General features: G+C 35.8%; 1 protein-coding gene across 11 annotated transcripts in view; it reads left to right on the forward strand.

Annotated features, from left to right (window-relative positions):
* CYLD (CYLD lysine 63 deubiquitinase) overlaps positions 1-24,913 on the forward strand; it is a 72,010-nt gene that overhangs the window by 18,893 nt on the left and 28,204 nt on the right. For 8 of the 11 annotated variants that reach the window (XM_061387168.1, XM_061387172.1, XM_061387169.1 and 5 more), the window contains 2 exons: positions 20,425-20,523; positions 22,292-22,408. The exons of 1 other annotated variant lie outside the window; for it this stretch is intronic. In XM_061387168.1, the coding sequence (XP_061243152.1) occupies positions 20,425-20,523; positions 22,292-22,408 (216 nt within the window). The remainder of the gene's footprint in view (positions 1-20,424; positions 20,524-22,291; positions 22,409-24,913) is intronic. 2 more of the 11 variants (XM_061387171.1, XM_061387170.1) reach the window with 2 other exon arrangements.

Here is a 24,913-nt window from a genome sequence, read left to right on the forward strand (position 1 = left end):
AACTTGATACATGAACACTGTATAGCCTTTCATTTATTTAATCTTTTTAGTAAAAAATTTCTCCATTTCTTGCATGTATGCTGATACATTATCAAGTAAAACATACTTTCTAATAGTTTTTTGATGATATGTAGAAATTAGGTATAAAAACGGTTGTATTGAGATATAATTCACTAGTTTTAACCATACAACTCAGTGTATTTTAGTGTATTTACAGATGTGTACAGTTATCATAGCAATCAATAAGGGAACGTTTTCATCAGCTTACAAAGAAACCTTGTACATTTTAGTTATAATTCCCTATCTCTCCATCTTCCTCTGTCCTAAGCAGCTGCCAGTCTGCTTTCTGTCTTTGTATGTTTGCCTATTGTAGACATTTCATATAAACAGAATAACTTAAGATGTGCTCTTATGTTAACATAAGATGTGACTTTGTTCACTTAGCATATTTTCAGGGTTCATCCATGTTATAGCATATATCAGTATTTCATTCTTCTTAATGCCTGAGTAATATTCCATTGTATTGATATATCACAGTTTATCCATTCATCTGTCATGGACATTTGGGTTCCCTCCATCTTTTGGCTATAATGTATCGGTATGATGTTGCTACACACATTCCTGTACAGGTTTTTGTGTGGATGTATGCTTTTATTTCTCCTGGGTATATATCTAGGAATGGAATTGCTGGGGCGTGTGTATCTCATGTTTAATCATGTATGTAATTGCCAGACTGTTTTCCAAAGTGGCCACACCATTTTACAATTTATAGTGTTGTATGAAGATTTGCATGACGGCTTCCCTGGTGGCTCAGTCATTAAAGAATTTGCCTGCAGTGTGGGAGACCTGGGTTCGATCCCTGGGTTGGGAAGATCCCCTGGTGGAGGGCATGAAACTCACTCCAATATTCTTGCCTGGAGAATCCCCATGGACAGAGGAGCCTGGTGGGCTGCAGTCTGCAGGGTCGCAAAGAGTCAGACACAACTGAGCGACTAAGCACAGCACACAGGAGGATTCTGATTTCTTCATGTCTTTGTTATTATTTGACCTTTTGATTCTAGCCATCCCATTGCTTGTGAAGTAGTATCTCAGATGACTTTTGTGTGCAGAGTTTTGTTATAAACAGTGTTATCAAGATCTTTTTTTCACAATTTATCTGTAGATTAATATTTTAGTAGTAAGTCATCTGCAAATACTGTTTTACCTCTTCCTTTTAATCCTTATATCTTTCATTTTTTTAATGTGGTTTGTTATTCTAGTATCCCTCTCAATACAATATTGAATGGCATCTTCACCTTGCTCTTGATCTTAAAGTGAATGCTTCCAGCATTTCACTGTGAAGTATGATGCTTATCATAGGATTTTATTGTTGTTACTGTCATTTATCAGGTTATAGAAGTTACCCATGATTCCCCAAGAGTTTTATCATGAGGGGATATTGAATTTTATCAAACTTTTTTCTTTATCTATTGAGATAGTCTTATGTTTCTTTTCTTTTAATCAGCTAATTTCCAGTTTGCTAATTTTTGCATGCTTTAAATTTTTAAAATATTTGCATTGCATGTTTAAAACTTTTTTTACATGGTGCCATGGAATAGGCTTGTGCCAAGAAGGACCTGTTCCTTGGAAAGTGTTGGGGTAAAATTAAAAAAAAATTAAAAATGCACATTTAAATTAAAAAAAATTTTGTTTGATAAAATTACCATCTTAACCATTTTTACCTGTACAGTTCAGTGATATTAAATGCATTCATAATTTTGTGTAACATTTATCACCATCTGTCTCCTTAACACTTTTCATCTTGTAAAACTCTATGCCCATTAAACAATAGACCCCCATCTCTCCCCTACCCTTAGCCTCTGGCAGCTGCTTTTCTTCTTTCTGTCTCTATGATTTGGACTTCTCTAAGTACCCCTCATTTAAATGGAATCATACAGTATTTGACTTTTAATGATTGGTCACTCCACCCTCCCACTCTGTGGTAACTACCGCTCTGCTCTCTGTTTTTCTTAGTTTGTCCTTTTCAGATTCCATATATAAATGAAATCATACAGTATTTGCTTTTCTCTTCAAAAAGTTAAAAATAGAATTACCATACAATCCAGCAAGCCCACTTCTAGAGGTATATCCAAAGGAAATGAAACAGAATCTCAAAAAGATAACTACACTTCTGTATTCATTACAACATTATTCACAGTAGCCAAGATTTGGAAACAACCTAAATGTTCATCAGCAGATAAATGGATGAAAAAGATGTTGTGGAATATTATTTGGTCAGAAGAAGGAAGGAAATCCTGCCATTTAGGACAATGTGAATGGACTGTTGAGGGTATTATGCTAAGTGAAATAAGGCAGAGAAAAAAGTCTTAACGGAGGGTTCTCACTAGCATTTACTCAAAAAGCCGTGTTTTGCCAGACACGCCAGCCGCTGCCACTCCCAAGTGGCCACTGTGGCAACTGCCACAGCACGTGGGCAGAACCCCCCTCTTCCTCTCCTTGGCCCCACCCTGCACTGGGGCCAAGTGCGGCTCCCTGGGGCTTCCCTGGTTGCTCACATGGTAAATGTTCTGCCAGAAATGCAAGAGACCTGGGTTCAATCCCTGGGTTGAGAAGATCCTCTGGAGAAGAAAATGGCAACCCACTCCAGTATTCTTGCCTAAAGAATTCCATGGGCAGAGAAGCCTGGTGGGCTACACAGTACATGGATGGGGTCACAAAGAGTCGGACGTGACTGAGCGACTGACACTTTCACTTTCAATCCTTTCTAGATATGTTGATTTTCCATTTTAGTAGTTTTAAAAATTATTTTTTCTTTGACTTTTTGTGGATTTATTCAATTTTTCTAAAGCATTACATTCAAATGCTTAGCTTATTAATGTTTAATATAAAGCATCTAAGGCAATAGATTCTTTGTACCCAGCTACCTACATTCCATAAAATTTGATATGTAGTTATCTTGTTACCATTAAATTTGAAGTATTTTGTAATTTCCTTCATGATTTTTTAATGTAATTCATGAACTCTTTTAAAATGTACTTTAAAAATTTTCAGATATCTTGCTTTTTGTTTTCATTGTTATTCATTTTCAATTTGATTGCATATGGTAAGAGAATATGATACCGATACTTTAACATTTGTTGAGGCTGACTTTATGGACTGGTACATGATCCCAAGTTTCAGAAATGTTCTCTGTGTACTTGAAAAGAGTGTGTTTTCTTCAATTGTAGTTGCATGTATTTCATGCATATTTTATGTGTCCCTTAGGTCAAGCTAATTTATTATGCCATTCAAATTTTATGTATCATTACTGAGTTTTAAATTGTGAAGTCTGACAATTACAGAACAAGGCATGTTAAAACTTCTAAATATGATGATGGATTTGTTAATTTCTTCTTAATTCTGAGTGTTTGCTTTAGTTTTGAAATTGTTATTAGCTGCATACAAGTTGAGGATTTGTAGGTACCTAGAATTTAGGAGTTTTACACATTCCAGGTAATTTGAGCTATTTCTCATTATGTGGTGACCATTTCCATCTCTAGTAAGTTTTTTCTTTTGACTTAAATTCTGTTTTGTGTGATATGGATAGGTTTTCTTTTGGTGAGTATTTTCCAGATATGTTCCTTTTTTTGGTATGTCTCTTATAACCACATATAGTTGATTCCTTAATATAGTTTGACAGTTTTTATATTTTAATGGAAGATTTTAATCTATTAATATTTATCATCATGACAGTTGGATTTATTTCTGCTGCCTTGTGTGTTTTGTGTTGGTCCTACTTTGTCTGCCCTACCCCTAACATGTGTTTTTGGATCAAGATGTTTCCCCCACCCCACCTGCTTTACTTCATTTTCTCACTCTATCCCACTTGGTTGGTTTTTATGCGTGTTGTTTTTTTAAAAAATCCAGTCTGATGATCTCTATCTTTTCATTGTTGTGGTTAATCTATTAACACTTAAAGTAACTATTGTTGTTATGGGTTTCAAATCCAATATTTTATTATCTGTTTTCTATTTGTCCCTCTATTTTTCATTCTTCTTATAGTAATTTTCTACCTTTTTAGTAGATTATTTGAAAAATTTTAAGAATTATAAGATTAATTATCTTGGCCTTTAAGCTATACTTCATTGTCATATTGCTTTTAGTGGTTTCTCCAAGGATTATAATATACATTCTTAATGTTTAAGTCTAGTTACAGGTAATATTGTGTCACTTATATATACTTATATAAGATGTAGAAACCTTGTAACCATGTAAATCTAGTTACCTCTTATTCTTTGTGTTACTAATCATCTTGTACATCATAACTATGTATTTTAAAAATGCACAGGAAACAGTTTTTGTTGAAATAATCACTTATATTTTAAAGAGTTAAAAGATGTGTGTATCTGTTTGTCATTTTCATTCATCCTGAAGAACTTCCTTGTGGTGTTTGTTGAAGTGAAGTTTTCTAGAAATGAATTTTTCTTAATTTTCTTTTGTCTGAGAATGTCTTTATCTTGCCTTCATATTGAAGGATATTTTGGGTATATATATAATTCTGCTTTAAATTTGATTTTCTAGCCTCCACAGTTTCTGATGAAAATCATCACTAGCTTGAATCATTGTGCCTCTGTATGTAGTATAGTATGTTATTTTTCTCTGGGTATTCTGAAGACTTTATGTTTGGCTTACAGTATTTAACTGTGATGTACCTAGCATGGTTTTATTCATCTCTATTCTGGTTGGCATTTGCTAAACTTAGATTTGTAAATTTATATTTTTTAACAAAGTAGGAAACATCTAGCCATTTTTCCTTCAAATGTTTTTTTTCTGTTCCTTTTACTCCTCTTCCTTTCTGTACCTTCAGTTAGATATATGTCATAATTTTTGATACTGACCCTTATGCTTGAGTTTCTGTTAATTTTTTTTTTCAAATCTTAGTCCCTCTGTTCTTTAGACAGTTCTGTTGTTCTACCTTCAGTTTTATTCAGTTCCCCTTCGTTTATCCCCATTGTTTTCCAGCATATTCAATACATTATTTATTGAGACACTTGTATTTTTAAGTTTTTAAAAGAATTTTAAGGCTTTTCTGTCTAGTTCCTTGTTTTAGTTCTCTGATGAGATAGTCCTGTCTTCTCCTTCATTGTAAGCATATTTTTCTTTACTTCAATAGGCATGGTTTTAATAGCCTCTTTAAAATTCTTTTCTGCCAGCTCCAACATCAGAATCATCTATGGATTGGTATCCATTGCAGCTTTTTTCTTTTGAGACTGTCATGGGTTCCTTCCCACCCCACCCCCCCACTGCTCCCGCCCCGCCGGTATGTTAAGTAATTTTTAAAGCTTTTTGTTTTACTTTTAGAGTTAGTACAAAGCCTTCACCTCCAGAAGACATTTTGCTCTGTCTGGAGACATTTATGGTCATCACATCTGGAGTAGGAATACTGCTTGAATCTAGAGGGTAGAGACAAAGACGCTGCCAAACATCCTACGATGCAAAGAGTAGCACCTCTGATCCTCACAAAAAAAGTCTGGTCCAAAAAGTCAGCTTTGCTCAGGTTGAGAAACCCTGTCCTAAAGAAATTCATTGAGTGATGCTAATTTTATAATGTTAGCTTGCTGAATAGCTAAGGGGAATCCCTTGTAAAATCAATTTTCTTTCATTGTTTATTCTTACAGGGATAACCAATTCTGTGCTAATATTGTTTTTCCAGAACCACATGGATAAATGTAATTTAAACTTATCTTACCAAATCAAATATCTCCATAGGTTTTCTTGTTCTTTCTTCCTTTTTTTCTTTAATTTCCAAAGATTACATTTGAGAGCTCAAAATCATATTAGTATAACCATCCTTTTTACCTACTTTATTGAATTTCTTTGAATTTTATATTTTACAACTAAATATAATCCATTAAATCAAGTAAGTTGGGAAGCTAGGGAAATCATTAGTTTAGTATTATAATTTAAGAAAGAAAAAGCACCTGAAATATGACATTGGCTTATGTATAATTGATTGTGTTTTTCTGTTTGCTGTGGAATAAAGATTTGAAATGCCCCTACCCCCCTTTTTTAAACTCTAGAGCTGTATTTCTTTCTGTATACATTTTCCATATCTCGATTTGGTTTGAAATGTACATGAACTTGGGTTCTATAGTAGTACTTAAGAAGAAAAGAAAAAAAGCTACCATTTCTATTTTTCATGTGATGGAATTATGTATAAGCTGACAAGGAATTAATCTTTAGTAGTATTTATCTTCAAAAGCATTTACAATTATATTTTATTTAATTAGTGATGTAGGATTAAAATAATCAAAATTGCTTACATGAATCTCTTGGAAATCACTTGTTAGGCAAACTCTAATCTTACAGATCAGTGGCTGTCATTGTCATTGTTACTGGCTCTCAGAGCAGTGACAAGCAAGGCAAATAATGCTTTTTTCCCCTTTTAAAGCTTGGTTTTCATGAACCCTGAATAGAAGATAATTGAGAATGATACCAGCTTTTATTATATAATACACCAATTATACTTTTTTGCCAACAAAATAAAGCCTGCAAATAGACTTTAAAAAGCAAAGTTGGCTAAATGAGAATTAGTTTCATTTATTTAAAGAGGTCTTCATCTGTATTTCATGTCATCGTTAACACCCATTTCTTTAGAGAGAAAAAAATAGTCATAATGTCTCATTTAGTTCCTTATTTTTTTCTTGCCCAATTACCTTCATTTGTAGGACAAAGTTATTTTTAGCCTTAAAAAAAGTTTTTGCAAGCAGTTTAACAGTTGATGAGATTAGGAAAGAATTCATCCAATTCAATTGCTTGTTACAGTAGGCTTCTGAAAAATATCTTCGACTAAAAATGCAGGCGTCTTCAACTTGTAGAGCTTTTCCTCTCTCTGTTACTGTTTTAAATGTTGAAAACCTCTAACATATCTAATTTGATTTTATATTCAGGTTCTTAAATCTGTTGTGATGAAGCATATCAATTAGTTCAGTTCAGTCCAGCTGCTCAGTCATGTCTGACTCTTTGTGACCCCATGGACTGCAGCACACCAGGCTTCCCTGTCCATCACCAACTTCCAGAGCTTGCTCAAACTCATGTCCATAGAGTTGGTACTGCCATCCAACCATCTCATCCTCTGTTATCCCCTTTCTTTTCCTGCCTTCAATCTTTCCCAGCATCAGGGTCTTTTTCAGTGAGTCAGTTCTTCATATCAGGTGGCCAAAGTATTGGAGTTTCAGCTTCAACATCAGTCCTTCCAGTGAATATTCAGGACTGATTTCCTTTAGGATGGACTGGTTGGATCTCCTTGCAGTCCAAGGGACTCTCAAGAGTCTTCTCCAACACCACAGTTCAAAAACATCAACTTCTTTGGCACTCAGCTTTCTTCACAATCCAACTCTCACATCCATAGATGACCACTGGAAAAACCATAGCCTTGACTAGATGGACCTTTGTTGGCAAAGTAATATCTCTGCTTTTGAATATGCTATCTAGGTTGGTCATAACTTTCCTTCCAAGGACTAAGTGTCTTTTAATTTCACGGCTACAGTCACCATCTGCAGTGATTTTGGAGCCCCCCAAAATAAAGTCTGACACTGTTTCCACTGTTCCCCCATGTATTTCCCATGAAGTGATGGGACCGGATGCCATGATCCTAGTTTTCTGAATGTTGAGCTTTAAGCCAACTTCACTCTCCTCTTTCACCTTCATCAAGAGGCTTTTTAGTTCCTCTTCACTTTCTGCCATAAAGGTGGTGTTATCTGCATATCTGAGGTTATTGATATTTCTCCCGGCAATCTTGATTCCAGCTTGTGCTTCTTCCAGCCCAGCATTTCTCATGATGTACTCTGCATGATTTTGGAGCCCCCCAAAATGAAGTCTGTCACTGTTTCCATTGTTTCCCCATCATTTGCCATGAAGTGATGGGACCAGATGCCATGATCTTAGTTTTTGGAATGTTGAGTTTTAAGACACCTTTTTCATTCTCCTCTTTTACTTTCATCAAGAGGCTCTTTAGTTCTTCTTTGCTTTCTGCCATAATGGTGGTGTCATCTGCATATCTGAGGTTATTAATATTTCCCTTGACAATCTTGATTCCAGCTTGTGCTTCATTCAGTCCGGCATTTCGCATGATGTACTCTGCATATAAGTTAAATAAGCAGGGTGATAGTGTACAGCCTTGATGTACTCCTTTCCCAATTTGGAACCAGTCTGTTTTTCCATGTCCGGTTCTAAGAATATTAGTTAGTTAGTGCTAATCAATATCAATTAGAGCCTCCCCTAAATTTCTGCTTTTTCTAGTCCAGTCTGTGTTGTCTTTTTTAGTTTTGGGGGTTGGGAATGTAAGGCTAATTTTATTTTTTAGATTATGTAGTACATTCACGTTTGCACTAAAGTTTCAAAGAGTGTATAAAACTTTTTCCTCTTAATATTGCTCCCCAACTACCTATTTTTCTTCTATATGCTTCTTGGTTAATTTGTTTCTTTGTTGTTCAGTATTTGCATATTTTATGCATTTTGGGGTACCTTGTTTTTATTATCTTAACAATTTTAATGAGTTTTAATTGACATAAAATAAAGTGCACATACTTTAAGTATATAGTTTGATATGTTTTTCTCTATATGTAGACCTGTGATACCTTTACCACAATCAAGATAGTGAGCATGTCCATCACCCCAAGGTTCCCCTTTGCTTCCTCCCTCCTCTGCCTGTTCCCTCCTCCAAAATCCATGTAATCATAGGATCTGTTTTCTGTCGGTATGCATTTGTCACATTTCCTAGAATTTTATATAGATGGAGAATTCAGGATGTACTCTCTCTCTCTTTTTTTTTTTTTTCGGTCTGACTTATTTCATTCAGTGCAATTATTTATTGACTCATCCATATGTCTTTCTTGATGCTGAGAAGTATTCCATTCTATGATGTAAAATAGGATATATATTTTTTTCTGGGCCCCTGATTCTTGCTAATGTTTGGTCTTTGACCCAGGTTCCTTACACAGAGCTCCTAAAGCTCCTTTAATTTCCTGAGTGGTAGGAGTGTCTGACACAGAGCTTCTAAAATCCTTTGGAATTTCCTGGGTGATAGAAGTGTCTTTTATTCTTATGAAGTGGTTTTTGGTAGGCTTCTAGACGGGGGACTGGTCACTGCAGAGGTGAAGCTGTGTTTAGAACTTTCAGCTAGAACCCCATCCTCTGGAGAGGGGAGATGAGCTGGAAACTGAGTAAATAATCAGGCATGCCTATCTGATGAAGTCTCTACAAGCATCCCCATAGTATGGGGTTTTGAGAGCTTGTAGGTTACTGAACCCATAGAGGTCTGGGAGGGTGGCATGCCTAAAGAGGGCATGGCAGCTTTCTGCCTTTTCCCTATTTTTTGTCTGTGTGTATCTTCATCTGGATGTTCACCTATATCATTTATTATACCCTTTATAATAAACTGATGAATGTGTTTCCCAACCCAGGGATCGAACACAGGTCTCCCACATTGTAGGTGGATTCTTTACTGACTGAGCCACCAGGGAAACCCAAGATTACTGGAGTGGGTAGCCTATCCCTTCTCCAGGGGATCTTCCTGACTCAGGAATCGAACTGGGGTCTCCTGTATTGCAGGTGGATTCTTTACCAGCTGAGCTACCTGCGAAGCCATATCATTCATTAGATTCTTTTTAATAAACTGGTGAATGTATTTTCCTGAGTTCTGTGACCCATTCTAGCAAATTGTTGAACTCAAGGAAGGGCTTATGGGAACCCTGATTTATAGCTGGTGGGTCAATATTACTGGGGACAATGTGTTACTTGCAATTTGTGTCTAAATTGGGGGCAGTCTTCTGGTATTGAGTCCTTAACTTGTGGGATTTGCTACTAATGTAAAGAGTCTGCCTGCAATGTGGGAGACTGGGTTCGATCCTTGGATTGGGAAGACACGCTGGAGGAGGGCATAGCAACCCACTCCAGTATTCTTGCCTGGAGGATCCCTATGGACAGAGGAGCCCGGCTGGCTACAGTTCATAGGGTCGCAAAGAGTCGGACACAACTGAGTAAGCACCAGGTGGATCGTGTCAGAACCAAATTGAATTGTAGGACACCTAGCTGGTGTCACAGCTTAGTGTGGGAAAACTCCTCACACATTTGGTGGCCAAAAGTGTCAAAATCGTGAGAATGAGAGCGAAGGGAAAGATGATATGTTTTCCCTAATAGCATAAGGATATACCAATTTGTTTCTTCATTCACTTGTTGATGAATATTTGGCTTGTTTATATTTTGTGGCTGTTGTAAATAATGCTGCTATGAAAATTCACATGTAAGTTCTTTGTATGGATATAGGCATACATTTTTCTTGGGTAAATATCCAGATGTGAAATGGCTGGTATTATCCTAGGTGATTGTTTAACTTTAAAAATAAAATGAAACAACAGGAACCTGCCAAACCTTCTTTCTGAAGTGGTTGTACTATTTTATATGCCCAGCAGCAGTGTATGAGAACTCCAGCTTTGCTATGTCTTTGCCAGCACTTGGTATGGCCAGTAATATAAATTTTAGCTATTCTAACAGGTATGTAGTGGCACTAATTGTAGCTTCAATTTGCATTTTTCTGATGACGAGTGATGTTGAATTTCTTTTCATGTACTTGTTTGTCATTTATTTATCTTCCTTGGTAGAATATCTGTGCAAATCTTTGACCAGTTTCTCATTTATTTAATTTTGGGGCTTTGAGAATTCTTATAAATCAGAATATAAGCCCTTTGTCAGATACATGATTTGAAAATATTTCAGATTATTATAGATCTGCATTTCAGATTACTACAGATTTACATGCAGTTTTAAGACATAATACAGAAGGATCTTGTGTACCCCTTACACAGTTTTCCCCGAAGGTAACATTTTATAGAATTAGAGATCGCAGCCAGGGTGTTGACACTGATATAGTCAAGATACAGAACATTCCCATTACCACAGGGATCCTTTATATTGCTTTTTTATTGTCACTCTGTCTCCCTTGTCTTCACCCTCTCCTTAATTCTGGCATCTGCTAATTTGTTCTTCATTTCTACAGTTCTGTCAATTCCAAGAATATTACATAAATAGAGTTGTACAGTATTAACCTTTTGAGGTTGGCTTTTTTCACTCAATGTAATTTTCTAGGGATTCAGCCATGTTGTGTGTATCACTGACTTATTCCTTTTTATTGCTGAGTTATATTCCATGTTATGGTTATACCACTGTTTGTTTAACAGTTTTCCTATTGAAGAACATCTGATTTGTTTCCAGTTTTTAGCAGTTATAAATAATGCTTATGAATATTTGTGTAGAGGGAACACAAGTAAACATAAAGTCTTCATTTCTCTTGTATGATGTCCAGGTGTGCAACTACTGGTCCTGTGGTATTTACATGTTTTTTTTTTTTTTCTAGCGTGCCTGTACCATTTCACACCCAACAATCTATGAGTTATCCAGTTTATCATGAATGTCTGGTGTTGTCGTTATTTTTTATTTTAGTGATTCTGAGATGTGTCTAATCATATCTCACTGTGGTTTTAATTGAATGGCTTATGATCGTTGATTATCTACTTTCCTGTATCAATTGCCATCTATGTATCTTTAGTGAATTGTGTTTTCATCTCTTGTCCATGTTTTCATTGGATTTTTGCTTTTTCACTGTTGAATTTTGAGACTACTTTATATATTCTAGATACTAGTTCTTTGTTAGATATGTGGTTTGCATATTTTTCCCCAGTCTGTAGCTTATTTTTTCATCCTCTTAGTAGAGTCTTTCACAAAGCAAAAATATTTTGATTTCTGTGAAGTCTGGTGTTTCTGGCTGTTATTTTAATTTCTTCCCTGTTCCTTTCTTCTTCTCTTGCTCTCTTCCTTTGTGGTTTGATGACTTTGCTTAGTGGTATGGTAATAAGAGGTTTCTGTTTTTCATTTTTTTTCCCAAGTGTGTTTGTAATTTCTTATTGAAGCATTTATATCATGATTGCTTTACAGATCTTTGTCAGATGATCATCTGTCATCTCAGTGTTGGGTTTTATTTACACTCTTTTCAAATTCTTCTTTGCATCTTCCTAGTTCTTGGTATATTGAATGATTTTTATTTGAAACTTGGACAGTTGGGTATTATATTCTGAGTGCCTAGATCATATTTAATCTTTGTTTTTGCTGCTTCAGTTTACACGTGTCTTCTTCTTATAGTCAGGTAGAGGCAGAAGTCCAGATTCCCCGCTTGGCCTTTGTTGGAGTGGGTGGGGCCACTGTATTTGGCTGCAGTGCAGTGATTATTGTCTGTAAGTTTTTGTCTTACTAGGATTTGTCTTTTTTCATTCTTTGACTAAAGGGAGTACATCTTTGCTGGTTTTGTTTTTTTTTTTTTTTTTTGTCTGTGCTTTTGGCATTTCCAGGTTGCTGGCTTCTTCAGCTCTAAGTCTGAGATGTATGAGACAATAAGAAAACCCAGGGAAATCTAATGTCATTTCTTAGGTCCTATGCTGCCTAACTGATCTGCCTTCTCTTCTTCACCTTTCAGAGTCTTCTCAGTTTTGTTTTATATGTTACATCCAGAATTTTTAGTTGTACTTATCAGGAGAAATAGAAAAAAGTCCATCTACTTATCTTTCCAGAAGAGCAAATTGCACCTTAAAAAAAAAAAAGCTAACAGTAGAATTTAGGGATTATTTCACATTAGTACATCAATTGCATGCTTAATATTTTGCTTAAATTATTGCATTATATTTCATTTTATAAATGTATCATAATTTTTAAACCAGTCCCCTCCTGATGGGCATTAATGCTGTTTTCAGTCTTTTGCGTATATACATAGTGCTTCAGTGAATAATGTCATATGTATATCACATTTATGTATCAGATTGCATGTATCCACTATAAGATAACTCATCATCCATATCATCTTAGGAAGCTGTGTGTTCATTTGATAGAAGTCACTTTGTCCTGGAGGGAATTAGAGTTTTTCATTTTAGACAGGTCTAAGTGTGAAAAAGTCACCCTTTGTATGATACATGCTACGTCTGTCTTCCTACAATTTCCCTGGTGAATTCTAGTTCTAACTGGGGATGAAGTTAGGACAAATCCAGCTCTCTCTCCTTATAACAACCCTCAGATATTCAAAGATGAATGTCTTTGACACCTACATCTTTTGTTCTCCAGCCTAAATTGAAGATACCCTCCCTCACACTTGGACAGCTAGAGGCGAACAAAATACCATCATCTGTATGTGGACTAACTGTTGCAATAGAACAGGACTTATGCAGGAAAGATTTGGGGACAGCCCTGTCATAGTTTGAATTATATTTTCAAACATAACCATAGTGCCTTCCTTGCCTGGAGTTGGTAGTATTTCTTAACTGAATGAATGTACTATAAACTAATGAGTTAATGATTCCTGAACTCATGCTTGACTTAAATCCCCAATTTTGTTCACATTTACTTCTGTTTCTGATTCTATACTTGTTTGTTTAATTTGGGGGATAGATGGCAGGACTTTACATTTGTCCCTGTTTGACTTCATGTCATTAGAGCTATCCAGTCTTCCAACATTTTCATATCGTTTCAGATACTAATTCTGTTCTTTCGTGTTTTGTCTCTCAGTATCATGTCATCTGTAGTGCTTGTGTGCTGCCAATAATCTGAGTATTTAAGTGGCATATGTTATATTTAGATTTACATAAAAATATTCATAAAATCTTTAAAAAAGATAACTTCCTGGAAGTAAATTTGCCTGGATCTGAGGGTATATGTACTTTACATTTGATAGTTATTGCTAAGTGGCCTTCTGTAGAGCTTGTCAGTCTGAATCATCCTGAATATTGTCTGCACAGGCAGGACTCCTCTCACACGAGACAATTAGAGCCTGAAAGGTTATTTTGAAGCACTAGATCATAGTATGCAACTCTGATGTTATCTTATATACCTTCCAGGATTTCAAGAACAGTTTTTTGTAAAAAATTATCTAAAGTATAAGGAAAGTATTTTGATAAGTAATCTTACCGTAAGGAAGTTTTTGTGTAGTTCTTGTGTATGGTATTAATATGTTTGGTAACTGGGTTTTATAATTCTTCATTCTACCCAAGTAAATTTAAATTTTCTTCAGTAGACTTTTCTGTCTATATTAAATTCTCATTTGGGTTTAAATTATGCTCTTGTGGCTGATGTTAAGCAGTACGTCAGTTAAGCAGTTTTTCTCAATTTAGTGGGTCATTCAAATTCACAGACATTTCTTGTGCTTTGGTTGTTATTGTTCACTAGTTGATTGTTATGATTGTCAACCCAAGTTTCCCCCAAGGGATTTTTCTTTTTCTGATAAATCAACAAGAGTGATAGGCAGGCTACTAATTTTATCATTCTGAATGCACTCCTGCTGTGTGTATGTGTATATACATGCATGTATACACACACACACACACACACACATACACATACATACATATATACATATATAAAATGGGTACTTTTGGCTTCATTTCTTTGCTCAACACAATGTCCATGTTGTTGTGTATTCTTTTTTATTGCTGTGTAATATTCCACTGTATGAACAGACTAGTTTATCTATTCTGTAGAATGCATTGTTCCAGTTTTAGGTTATTATGAATAAGGCTCCTATGAACATTTTATACGTGCCATTTGGTGAACATATTGTTCTATCTCTTTTAATATCTTTTAATCAAGATTATATTAATCTCTCAAAATTGTGTGCCAAATTTATTCCTCACTTTATTCACCTTTTCATACTTACCTTTTCCTGAGATGATAATCTCTTAAAATTTATTTAAGGTAAATGGCTTTTATTTTGGATCATGAATATAATTGTGACAAAGAAATCAGAATTTGTTGTTTGTTGTTCACTTGTTCAGTTGTGTCTGACACTTTGTGACCCCATGGACTGCACCATGCCAGGCTTCCTTGTGCTTCACTATCCTTCAGAGTTTGCTCAAACTCATGTCCACTGAGTTGGTAATGCCATCCAGCCATCTCATCCTCTTGTTGCCCCCTTCTCTGGTCTTCACTCTTTTCCAGCATCAGAGTCTTTTTCAGTGAGTCAGCTCCTCACATCAGGTGGCCAAAGTATTGGAGCTTTAGCATCCAATATTCCAGTGAATATTCAGGGTTGAGTTCCTTTAGGATTGACTGGTTTGATCTCCTTGCTGTCCAAGAGACTCTCAAGAGTCCTCTCCAACACCACAGTTCGAAGGCATCAGTTCTTCAGCACTCAGCCTTCTTTATGGTCAAACTCTCACATTCGTACATGACGACTAGAAGAACCTATAGCTTTGACCATATGGACCTTTGTTGGCAAAGTGATGTCTCTGCTTTTTAATACACTGTCTAGGTTTGTCATAGCTTTTCTTCCAAGGAGCAAGTGTCTTTTAATTTCATGGCTTCAATCACCATATGCAGTGATTTTGGAGCCCTAGGAAATAAAGTCTGTCACTGTATCCATTGTTTCCCCATCTGTTTGTCATGAAGTGATGGGACTGGATGCCATGATCTTAGTTTTTTGAATGTTGAGTTTTAAGCCTGCTTTTTCACTCTCTTCTTTTACCTTCATCAAGAGGCTCTTTAGTTCCTCTTCACTTTCTGCCATAAGGGTGGTGTCATTTGTGTATTTGAGATTATTGATATTCTCTTGGCAATCTTGATTCTAGCCTGGCATATCACATGATGTTAGTTGGTATGTGATTGCTGGAGGTCAGTTGCTAAATATGGCATGTATCCTTTATCTGCATAGAATTATATAGGATTGTCCTATTCCTAAAAATTGATATTTGAACTCCCTCCCCCCAAAGTCTTTGACAGAAGATAACCATTATTTCCAATTCCAGTGCCCTGCATATTCCTAATCTTTGGAGCCCTCTCCTAGCATCACCAGCAGAGTTGTCACAGCGGCTCTTCCGTTTGGCCCTTCGGTACTGCCAGGCAGCCTTAGTTAAGGCCATTTTCTGTTTTTGTTATTATCACTGCTAACTGTATATAGATTAGATAGATAATGGTATACACGTGAATATCTTTTAAAATGAATTTGCATGCAATTATTTAATAATTACAGTTAATATGGATATATCTTTATATATAGCTGAGGAAAGAAGAGAAGCTAAAGGCAAAGGAGAAAAGGAAAGATGTACCCATTTGAATGCAGAGTTCCAAAAAGTAGCAAGGAGAGATTAAAAAAACCCTTCCTCAGTGATCAGTGCAAAGAAATAGAGGAAAAGAATAGAATGGGAAAGACTAGAGATCTATTCAAAAAAATTAGAGATACAAGGGAACATTTCATGCAAAGATGCGCATAATAAAGGACAGAAAAGGTATGGACCTAACAGAAGCAGAAGATATTAAGAGGAGGTGGCAAGAATACACAGAAGAACCATACAAAAAAGATCTTCATGACCCAGATAACCATGATGGTGTGATCACTCACCTAGAGCCAGACATCCTGAAATTGTGAAATCAAGTGGGCCTTAGGAGAATCACTATGAACAAAGCTAGAGGAGGTGAAGGAATTCCAGCTGAGCTCTTTCAAATCCTAAAAGATGATGCTGTGAAAGTGCTACACTCAATCTGCTAGCAAATTTGGAAAACTCCATAGTGGCCACAGGACTGGAAAAGGTCAGTTTTCATTCCAATCCCAAAGAAAGTCAATGCCAAACAATGTTCAAACTACTGCACAATTGTATTCATCTCACACACTAGCAAAGTAATGCTGAAAATTCTCCAAGCCAGACTTCAACAGTACATGAACCATGAACTTTCGGATGTTCAAGCTGGTTTTAGAAAAAGAGGAACCAGAGATCAAATTGCCAACATCTGCTGGATCATCAAAAAAGCAAGAGAGTTCCAGAAAAACATTTACTTCTTCTTTATTGACTACACCAAAGCCTTTGACTGTGTGGATCACAATAAACTGTGGGAAATTCTTCAAGAGATGGGAATACCAGAGCACCTTACCTACCTGCTGAGAAATCTGTATGCAGGTCAAGAAGCAATAGTTAGAACCAAACCAGAAACAGAGACTGGTTCCAAATTGGGAAAGGAGTACATTAAGGCTGTATATTATCACCCTGCTTATTTAATTTATTTGCAAGTACATCATGCAGAATGCCGGGCTGGATGAAGCACAAGCTAGAATCAAGATTGCTGGGAGAAATATCAATAACCTCAGATATGCAGAAGACACCACCCTTATGGTAGAAAGCGAAGAAGAACTAAAGAGCCTCTTGATGAAAGTGAAAGAGGAGAGTAAAAAAGCTGGCTTAAAACTCAGCATTCAAAAAATTAAGATCACGGTATCTGGTCCCATCACTTCATGGCAAATGGATGGGGAAACAATGAAACAGAGGCAGGCTTTATTTTCTTGAGTTCCAAAATCACTACAGATGGTGACTGCAGCCGTGAAATCAAAAGACACTTGTTCTTTGGAAGAAAAACTATGACCAACCTAGACAGCACATTAAAAAGCAGAGACGTTACTTTACTGACAAAGGTCCATCTAGTCAAAGCTATGGTTTTTCCAGTAGTCATGTATGAGTATGAGATTTGGACTATAAAGAAGGCTGAGTGCCAAAGAATTGATACTTTTGAACTGTGGTGTTGGAGAAGACTCTTGAGAGTCCCTTGGACTGCAAGGAGATCCAACCAGTCCATCCTAAAGGAAATCAGTCCGGAATATTCATTGGAAGGACTGATGTTGAAGCTGAAACTCCAATACTTTGGCCACTTGATGCAAAGAACTGACTCATTGGAAAAGACCCAGATGCTGGGAAAGATTGAAGGGAGGAGAAGGGGACGACAGAGGATGAGATGGTTGGATGGCATCACCGACTCGATGGACATGAGTTTGAGTCAACTGCAGGAGTTGGTGATGGACAGGGAGGCCTGGCGTGCTGCAGTCTGTGGGGTCACAAAGAGTCGGACACAACTGAGTGACTGAACTGAACTGTAATATTAGAATTAGTTTTCTGTAGTCGATGTGTATGTTGTAGTTTGGAAACTTTTGCGAGTGACTAAGAAGTTTTACCTTTCACAGTAGCTCTCATATGTGGTATTTGGAGATATTTGAATGGCAACATAATAAAAAATACTAGTAAATAGCCTTTCTTTTACTATATGACTTGGTTAAACACACGGTTATTCAGTTTAATTTTGAATTAAAATATTCCATTTGATCACATTATGAGACAGTTAAGATATAGTTTTTATAATGCAGTCTTCTCCCTCTCCAACTGTGAAAAAAAGTTACAAAGCATCATTTATATGTAATTAATTCAGTATTATTTCCTTCTTTCTTAAAAAATAAAAAGGACCCTTTCTTTGTGCATACAATGTAAAACTTTTCTTATTTTCTACTTTGGTTTCTAAAAAATCCACTCTGGGTACATTGCTTCTGCTAATACATAGCTTTATCAGGTAGGACTCCTGAGTGTCTTGTTGGCTTCCATGGATGCATTAAACTTCCCATCAAAACACTTTCCAGACTGACTTTATTCTACATTTGCTTGATCATTGTCTGTGAATATCTTATGAAAATCACTGACTGTAAGATTTAAAGTAGTCTTTGTATCAACAAGTATGCCAGGATTATTGCATTTATATTTCAAAAATGTTTTAAGTGTTTGCTTCACTAATATTATTGCTATTTATCTCTGGCTTTCTGCATCATTCATTTGTCTATAGCTTTCTCTGTTTTTTTTCTTTGTATATATGTGTTAAATGAACATATATATGTTTTTAAAAATGGATACATATACCTAACCAGACTTTTTCCAATATGTGTTCCATGAAATATATTGATCTGGGATGCTAAGTAGAGTGACATAAAAGATGTTATCAAGTAAATTTACTGTATTTCTCTTTGAGAGATCACATTGCATATTAGCATATAAAGATTCTGGGGTGATGCAGTAAATAAGTCTAGGACACTTCCCCACACACAGGGGTGTTCCGGGGATACCAATCTGGGAAATCCTGCAAAAAAACTCAGTACTAAGTTTTCTTGACATATGATTAAAAGTGGTTAAATTTTCAAGAATTTAAAGCACTTAGTGGGACTGTATTTGAGAGTGTATTATTTTGCAGAAATTACATTTTGAAATATAACAATAATTTGGTTTTGGTATGATCTTTCTACTTTCTGTCTGTTCAGTTGCTCGGTTGTGTCTGACTGTTTGCAACCCCATGGACTGCAACATGCCAGGCTACCCTGTCCATCACCAACTCCTAGAGCTTGCTCAAACTCATGTCAATTGAGTCAGTAATGCCATCAACCATCTCATCCTCTGTTACCCCTTCTCCTCCTGCTTTCAGTCTTTCTAAGCATCAGGGTCTTTTCCAATGAGTAAGTTCTTTGCATCAAGTGACCAGAATATTGGAGTTCAGCTTCAGCATCAGTCCTACCAATGAATATTCAGGACTGATGTCCTTTGGGATTGACTGGTTTGTTCTCATTCAGACCATGGGACTCTCAAGAGTTTTCTCCAATACCATAGTTCAAAAGCATCAATTCTTTGGCACTCAGCTTTCTTTATAGTCCAACTCTCACATCCATACATCAGTTCAGTTCAGTCGCTCAGTCATGTCCAACTCTTTGTGACCCCACGGACTGCAGCACGCCAAGCTTCCCTGTCCATCACCAACTCCCGGAGCTTACTCAAACTCATGTCATTGAATCAGTGATGCCATCCAACCATCTCATCCTCTGTCGTCCCCTTCTCCTCCTGCCTTCAATCTTTCTCAGCATCGGGGTCTTTTGAAATGAGTCAGTTCTTATTAGACGGCCAAAGTTTTGGAGTTTCAGCTTCAGCATCAGTCCTTCCAATGAATATTCAGGACTGATTTCCTTTAGGATGGACTGGTTGGATCTCCTTGCTGTCCAAGAGACTCTCAAGAGTCTTCTCTAACACCACTGTTCAAAAGCATCAGTTCTTCGGTGCTCAGGTGTCTTTATAGCCCCACTCTCACATCCGTACATGACTGTTGAAAAAACCATAGCTTTGACTGGATGGACCTTTGTCAGCAAAGTAATGTCTCTGCTTTTTAATATGCTGTCTAGGTTGATCATAACTTTTCTTCCAAGGAGCAAGTGTCTTTTAATTTCATGACTGCAGTCACCATCTGCAGTGATTTTGGAGCCCCCCCCAAAATCAATTCTGTCACTGTTTCCATGTTTCCCCATCCATTTGCCATGAAGTGATGGGACCGGATGCTGTGATCTTAGTTTTTTGAATGTTGAGTTTTAAGCCAGCTTTTCACTCTTCTCTTTCACTTTCATCAAGAGGCTTTCTACTTTCTATGGCCTTAATGAATTTGTAAGACTACTGTGAAAATGATGCTTTTTTGTTGGAAAGGGATTGTTGTTATTGCTGTCATTATTTGCTTGATTGTTTCTCTTTTATAAGAATTTCCTTTTATCTTTTTTTAAAAATATGTTTACTGTTTCAGAGAGTGTGACACAGGAAAGGAGGCCTCCCAAACTTGCATTTATGTCAAGAGGTGTTGGGGACAAAGGTTCATTCAGTCATAATAAACCAAAGGCTACAGGTATGGGTTAATAAAATACAGTTCTTAGTTATTTATATGATTTTTGATTTGGCATAGATTAAAAAATGTTGAAAAGTATTACTTCTTAATGTATATGTATATTTTCTTCTTTCAGATATTTTTAGTAGTTTACTAAACAAGTTTATAGATGGTTGCTTAAGCCAAGACTTCCCAACCTTTTTTAATTAATGAAAAATTTCCTGTGAGGACCTGTATCTTTTTCTGGTTCATATAAGCTGATTTTTGGAATTCCCTACTTGCAACATTTGTATATATAGCTTATGTGTGGCTCAGTCACTTAGTCATGTCTGACTCTTTGCAACCCTTATGGACTGTAGCCCTCCAGGCTTTTCCGTGCATGGAATTCTTCAGGCAAGAATACATTCCGTTCTCCATGGGATCTTTCTGATCCAGGGATCAAACCCCGGTCTCCTGCATTGCAGGTGGATTCTTTACTATTTGAACCACCAGGGAAGCCCCTATATATAGTTTATAGTTTCACTGTACAAAATAATCTTTTATGGGTAATGTTATGTAGGATAAAGTATACTAGAGATTATGTGGATTTTGCTAATAGAATTGGCACAAGTTAAATTCCAAACTGCTAAGCAAAAGTCTTTGTCTTTCTCCCAGAAACTCCCTCACAGTACATGTAGAGTTCTTTTTTTTTTTTTTTTAATTTTTTTTTTTTACATGTAGAGTTCTTAGTTGTTTTTTGTTTAGCTTCCACATAGGTCATAGATTTATTAGGTGATAGTTATACAAGCCAAACAGCTCATTTAAAAGGTGGCAAGAACTGGTCTAAACCCAGATATAGATTAGGAAAAGATTATTTTTTCCTTGGTTTCAGTTCAATAAAAAGAAATTTTACTCTAAGAAATATTTTATGTGCCATTGGACCCTGAGAGACTTTGAATTAAATAAAATACATAGTCTGTAGTATTTTTTATGTTAACTTATGAATCTAGATAGGTAGTTCAACTTGCTGCTCTCACTTAAATGTAAATAGCCTAAAGATTTTAAGACACATGTGCTACTTTTGTTGCAGCAGATTTTAGTTATAGGAATGAAGTATAGAGTTATCTGCTTTAAATTGAAAAAGAAATCAGATTTATATGGGTTCTAAAGACACCACTGCTCTCAACTATAGCATGTCCTCTTAGTACTAGGACAGGGGAATGTCTTGCCTTGTCTGTAACATAGCTGTACTAATGTTTTCTTACATTTAGTAAGTCTAATGCATAAGCAATAATACTGCTTCACTTTTCCAGAGACATGAAGAAACCCAGCAAAGGATTTGTTGACTAACAATTCCAAAATAGTTAAATCTTAAATCTTTTAAACTTAATAAGTGCAATTGATTTATATACATTTGAAGAACTTTTGAGGGCAGCTGTTTTAGAATAAGAGGTTATATTTGTGAATGAAGAGATTGTCAGATGAAACTGGGGAATGATGATTTTTGACATTTGGAAAAAAGCCATAGTACATGAGGTGATTTTTTTTTAAGTAATTTTTTTTTTTTAAAGGTAGGCTTTTCTTTTATATTGTCTACTCTTATATTGTCTCCTGCACTGAACAATCTTTTTGATGTTTCAAAAATGGTTATCAACTTTTTCAAAGCTGAAGACACTAATAAGATATATTGTGTTTGCATACATTTGTTGGTTGTATAATTGTGACACCATATGCATATTAATTTCTCTTATGGACAAACTTTCACACCATATTGGCTTTATTTTTAAAAGAAACTTTTCTTGTTCCATAGGATCTACCTCAGACCCTGGAACTAGAAACAGATCTGAATTATTTTATACCTTAAATGGGTCTTCTGTTGACTCACAACCACAATCCAAATCAAAAAATTCATGGTACATTGATGAAGGTAATCTATAATTTTAGTTTGGTTTTTTTTTTTAATGATTCTGTCCTTTTAACTTACCAGATAAAAAATAGCTTTTCACCAATATATGTAGTTTTTGGAAACAAAATGAGTAGACCATAAAACTTTCTTTATTGATAGTGCTGAATTAAAATACTGTACACAGTTTGAATGACACTGCTATTAAGGTTATTGCAATATTTAGAAAATGTATCAGCAGCGTGTTTTCTTCACTCACTCATCTGTTTAAGGTAGAAGATCTCTAGAATCAATTGAATTGTTTAAAGACTTCTTGCTGTCTTGATATTCTTAAACACTGCTTTTAAAAAACCCTACTTTCCCTTGCTTCCAGGACATCACTTTCTTCTGGTTTATTCTTTTGTTGTTGTTGTTGTTGTGCATCTGTTCAACAAATATTTGTTGAATGCTTTCTGTGTTCCAGAAACAGATGTAGAATTTCAATTTTGATGAGCATAATAAAAGCATATGGTGCATCCTTAAATTAGAAAATAGAAATAATTTAGTTGTAAAAGAACATTGTTTCTATCATTGTTTTACTTATATAGTTTAAAAGCTATTCTCTGCAACATTTGATTCATTTATTTAAAAAAAAAACAACAAAGCAAATACTGAGTATTTTCTTAGTGGCTGTGAATCCAGCCATGGAAAAGACTAACAAAGTCCCTGGTTATAGGCAGCTTATATTCTAGTTGGTATGATAGACAATAAATGTATAGACACATAAGATAAAAATCAACTGTGACATGTGCCATGAAGGAGACACACAAGGTGATAGTGGCTGGTAGGAAGCCGGCTCCCAGAGGCTGGTTTGGAAAAGATTCTTTGAGGAAATGATATTTACGTGAGATCTGGATGGTATGAATGAACCTACCAGAGAAAGAGCTTGAGAGGAGCATTCTAGGCAGAGGAAATAGCAAAGGACCTGAAGTGAGACATTTTTATATTTGGGGCACAGGAAGTAGGGGCAGGCAGGGTAAGCAAGGAGAAGAGGTGTATGAAACGAATCTGGAGAGGAGGTAGGAGCCAGATCATCTAGAACCTAATAAGCATTGGTGAGAGGCTTAGTATTTATTAAAAGAATACTGGAAAGCCATTGAAGGTTTTAAACAGGGGAATGACACAAGATCACGTAAGATCTTTAAATTTTAAAAAGATCTCAGTAGCTGTTGTGTGGTAATTAGATTGGTAAGTAGAGGGCCGAGAGACCAGGTAACACTGGCTACAGTGTGAGAGATGATGGTGGCCTCGACTATGGAGATGGTGGTAGAGGGTAAGAGTGTTGGACACACTGGGGATATATTTTGGAGACAGAAACAAGACTTTGCTTTATGGAACTGAGTGTTGGGCTTGGAGGGTTGAGAGTTTGGAAAAGAAAAGAATAACTTTAAAATAGATTAAATATCATGAGTAAAGAATCTTAAATGAGTTAAAGTGTTAAGTATAGTAAACACCCTCGTAGTCTCTACTCACTTTAAGAAAAAGAACACAGTATCATTCCCTTTGAAATCCCCTTGGCACCTCTTCCTAGTGTCACCCCCTGCACTCTCCTCTGAGCTACCATCATCTTTAATTTAGTGTTTATCATTCTCTTGGTTTTCATGATCTCTTTATGAGTTTGTCTATCTAAATAGCATACTGTTAGTTCTGCATGGTTTTGAGTTTTATATGCAAGGAATCAGACTGCATGGATATCATGTTATTGTCTTCCTCAACATTATGTTCTTAAGAGTCATCCAAGTTGTAGTATGTGATTATGATTTATTAATTTTCATTGCTGTATATCATTCCATTCCATTTCATTGCTATGAAATATTTAAATATACCACAATGTAATTATCTATTCAGCCATTGATGGACTTTGGATTGATTTTATTTTCTTGCTATATTAACAACTCTGCTATTAACATTCTTATCCATGTCTAGGGTATGTTCCTAGGAGTGGAATTACTATATGTGCATGGAATATGCACATCTTTCCTTTACTAAATAATGCCAAAGTGTTTCCCAGCATAGTTATGCCAATTCACACTCACATCAGCTTTGTGTAAGGGTATCATTTACTTGTCATTCTCACCAACAGTTAATGTTCTAAGATCTTTGCCTTTTGAAATGATACCTTGTGTTGGTTTTGACTTTCTTTTATTGTGTTTCCTAATAACAAAAATCTTTTCATTGATTTGTTGGTGATTTAAGTTTCTTTTTCTATGAGTTGCCTTTACGAGTCTTTCTTGGAAAGAGAAATTTTTTCTGGTCTTTCTTAAAATAATTGATTTATAGACCCTTTTCAAGTACTAATTCTTTGTCAGAAATAAGGATTACAAATATTTTCTCCTTATTTGTGGCTCTTATTTTTATTCTTGCTACAGTGCTTTTTATTGAACAGGTAGCTCTCAATATTATTGTGGTCATACTTGTCAGTCTTTCCCTTTATGATTTTGTATACTCACGGTTAAGATATTTTTCTCTACCCTAAAGTCACAAAGAACA

Source organism: Bos javanicus, chromosome 18 (genome assembly GCF_032452875.1).
Source record: "Bos javanicus breed banteng chromosome 18, ARS-OSU_banteng_1.0, whole genome shotgun sequence".
In the NCBI taxonomy this organism is placed as follows: domain Eukaryota; kingdom Metazoa; phylum Chordata; class Mammalia; order Artiodactyla; family Bovidae; genus Bos; species Bos javanicus.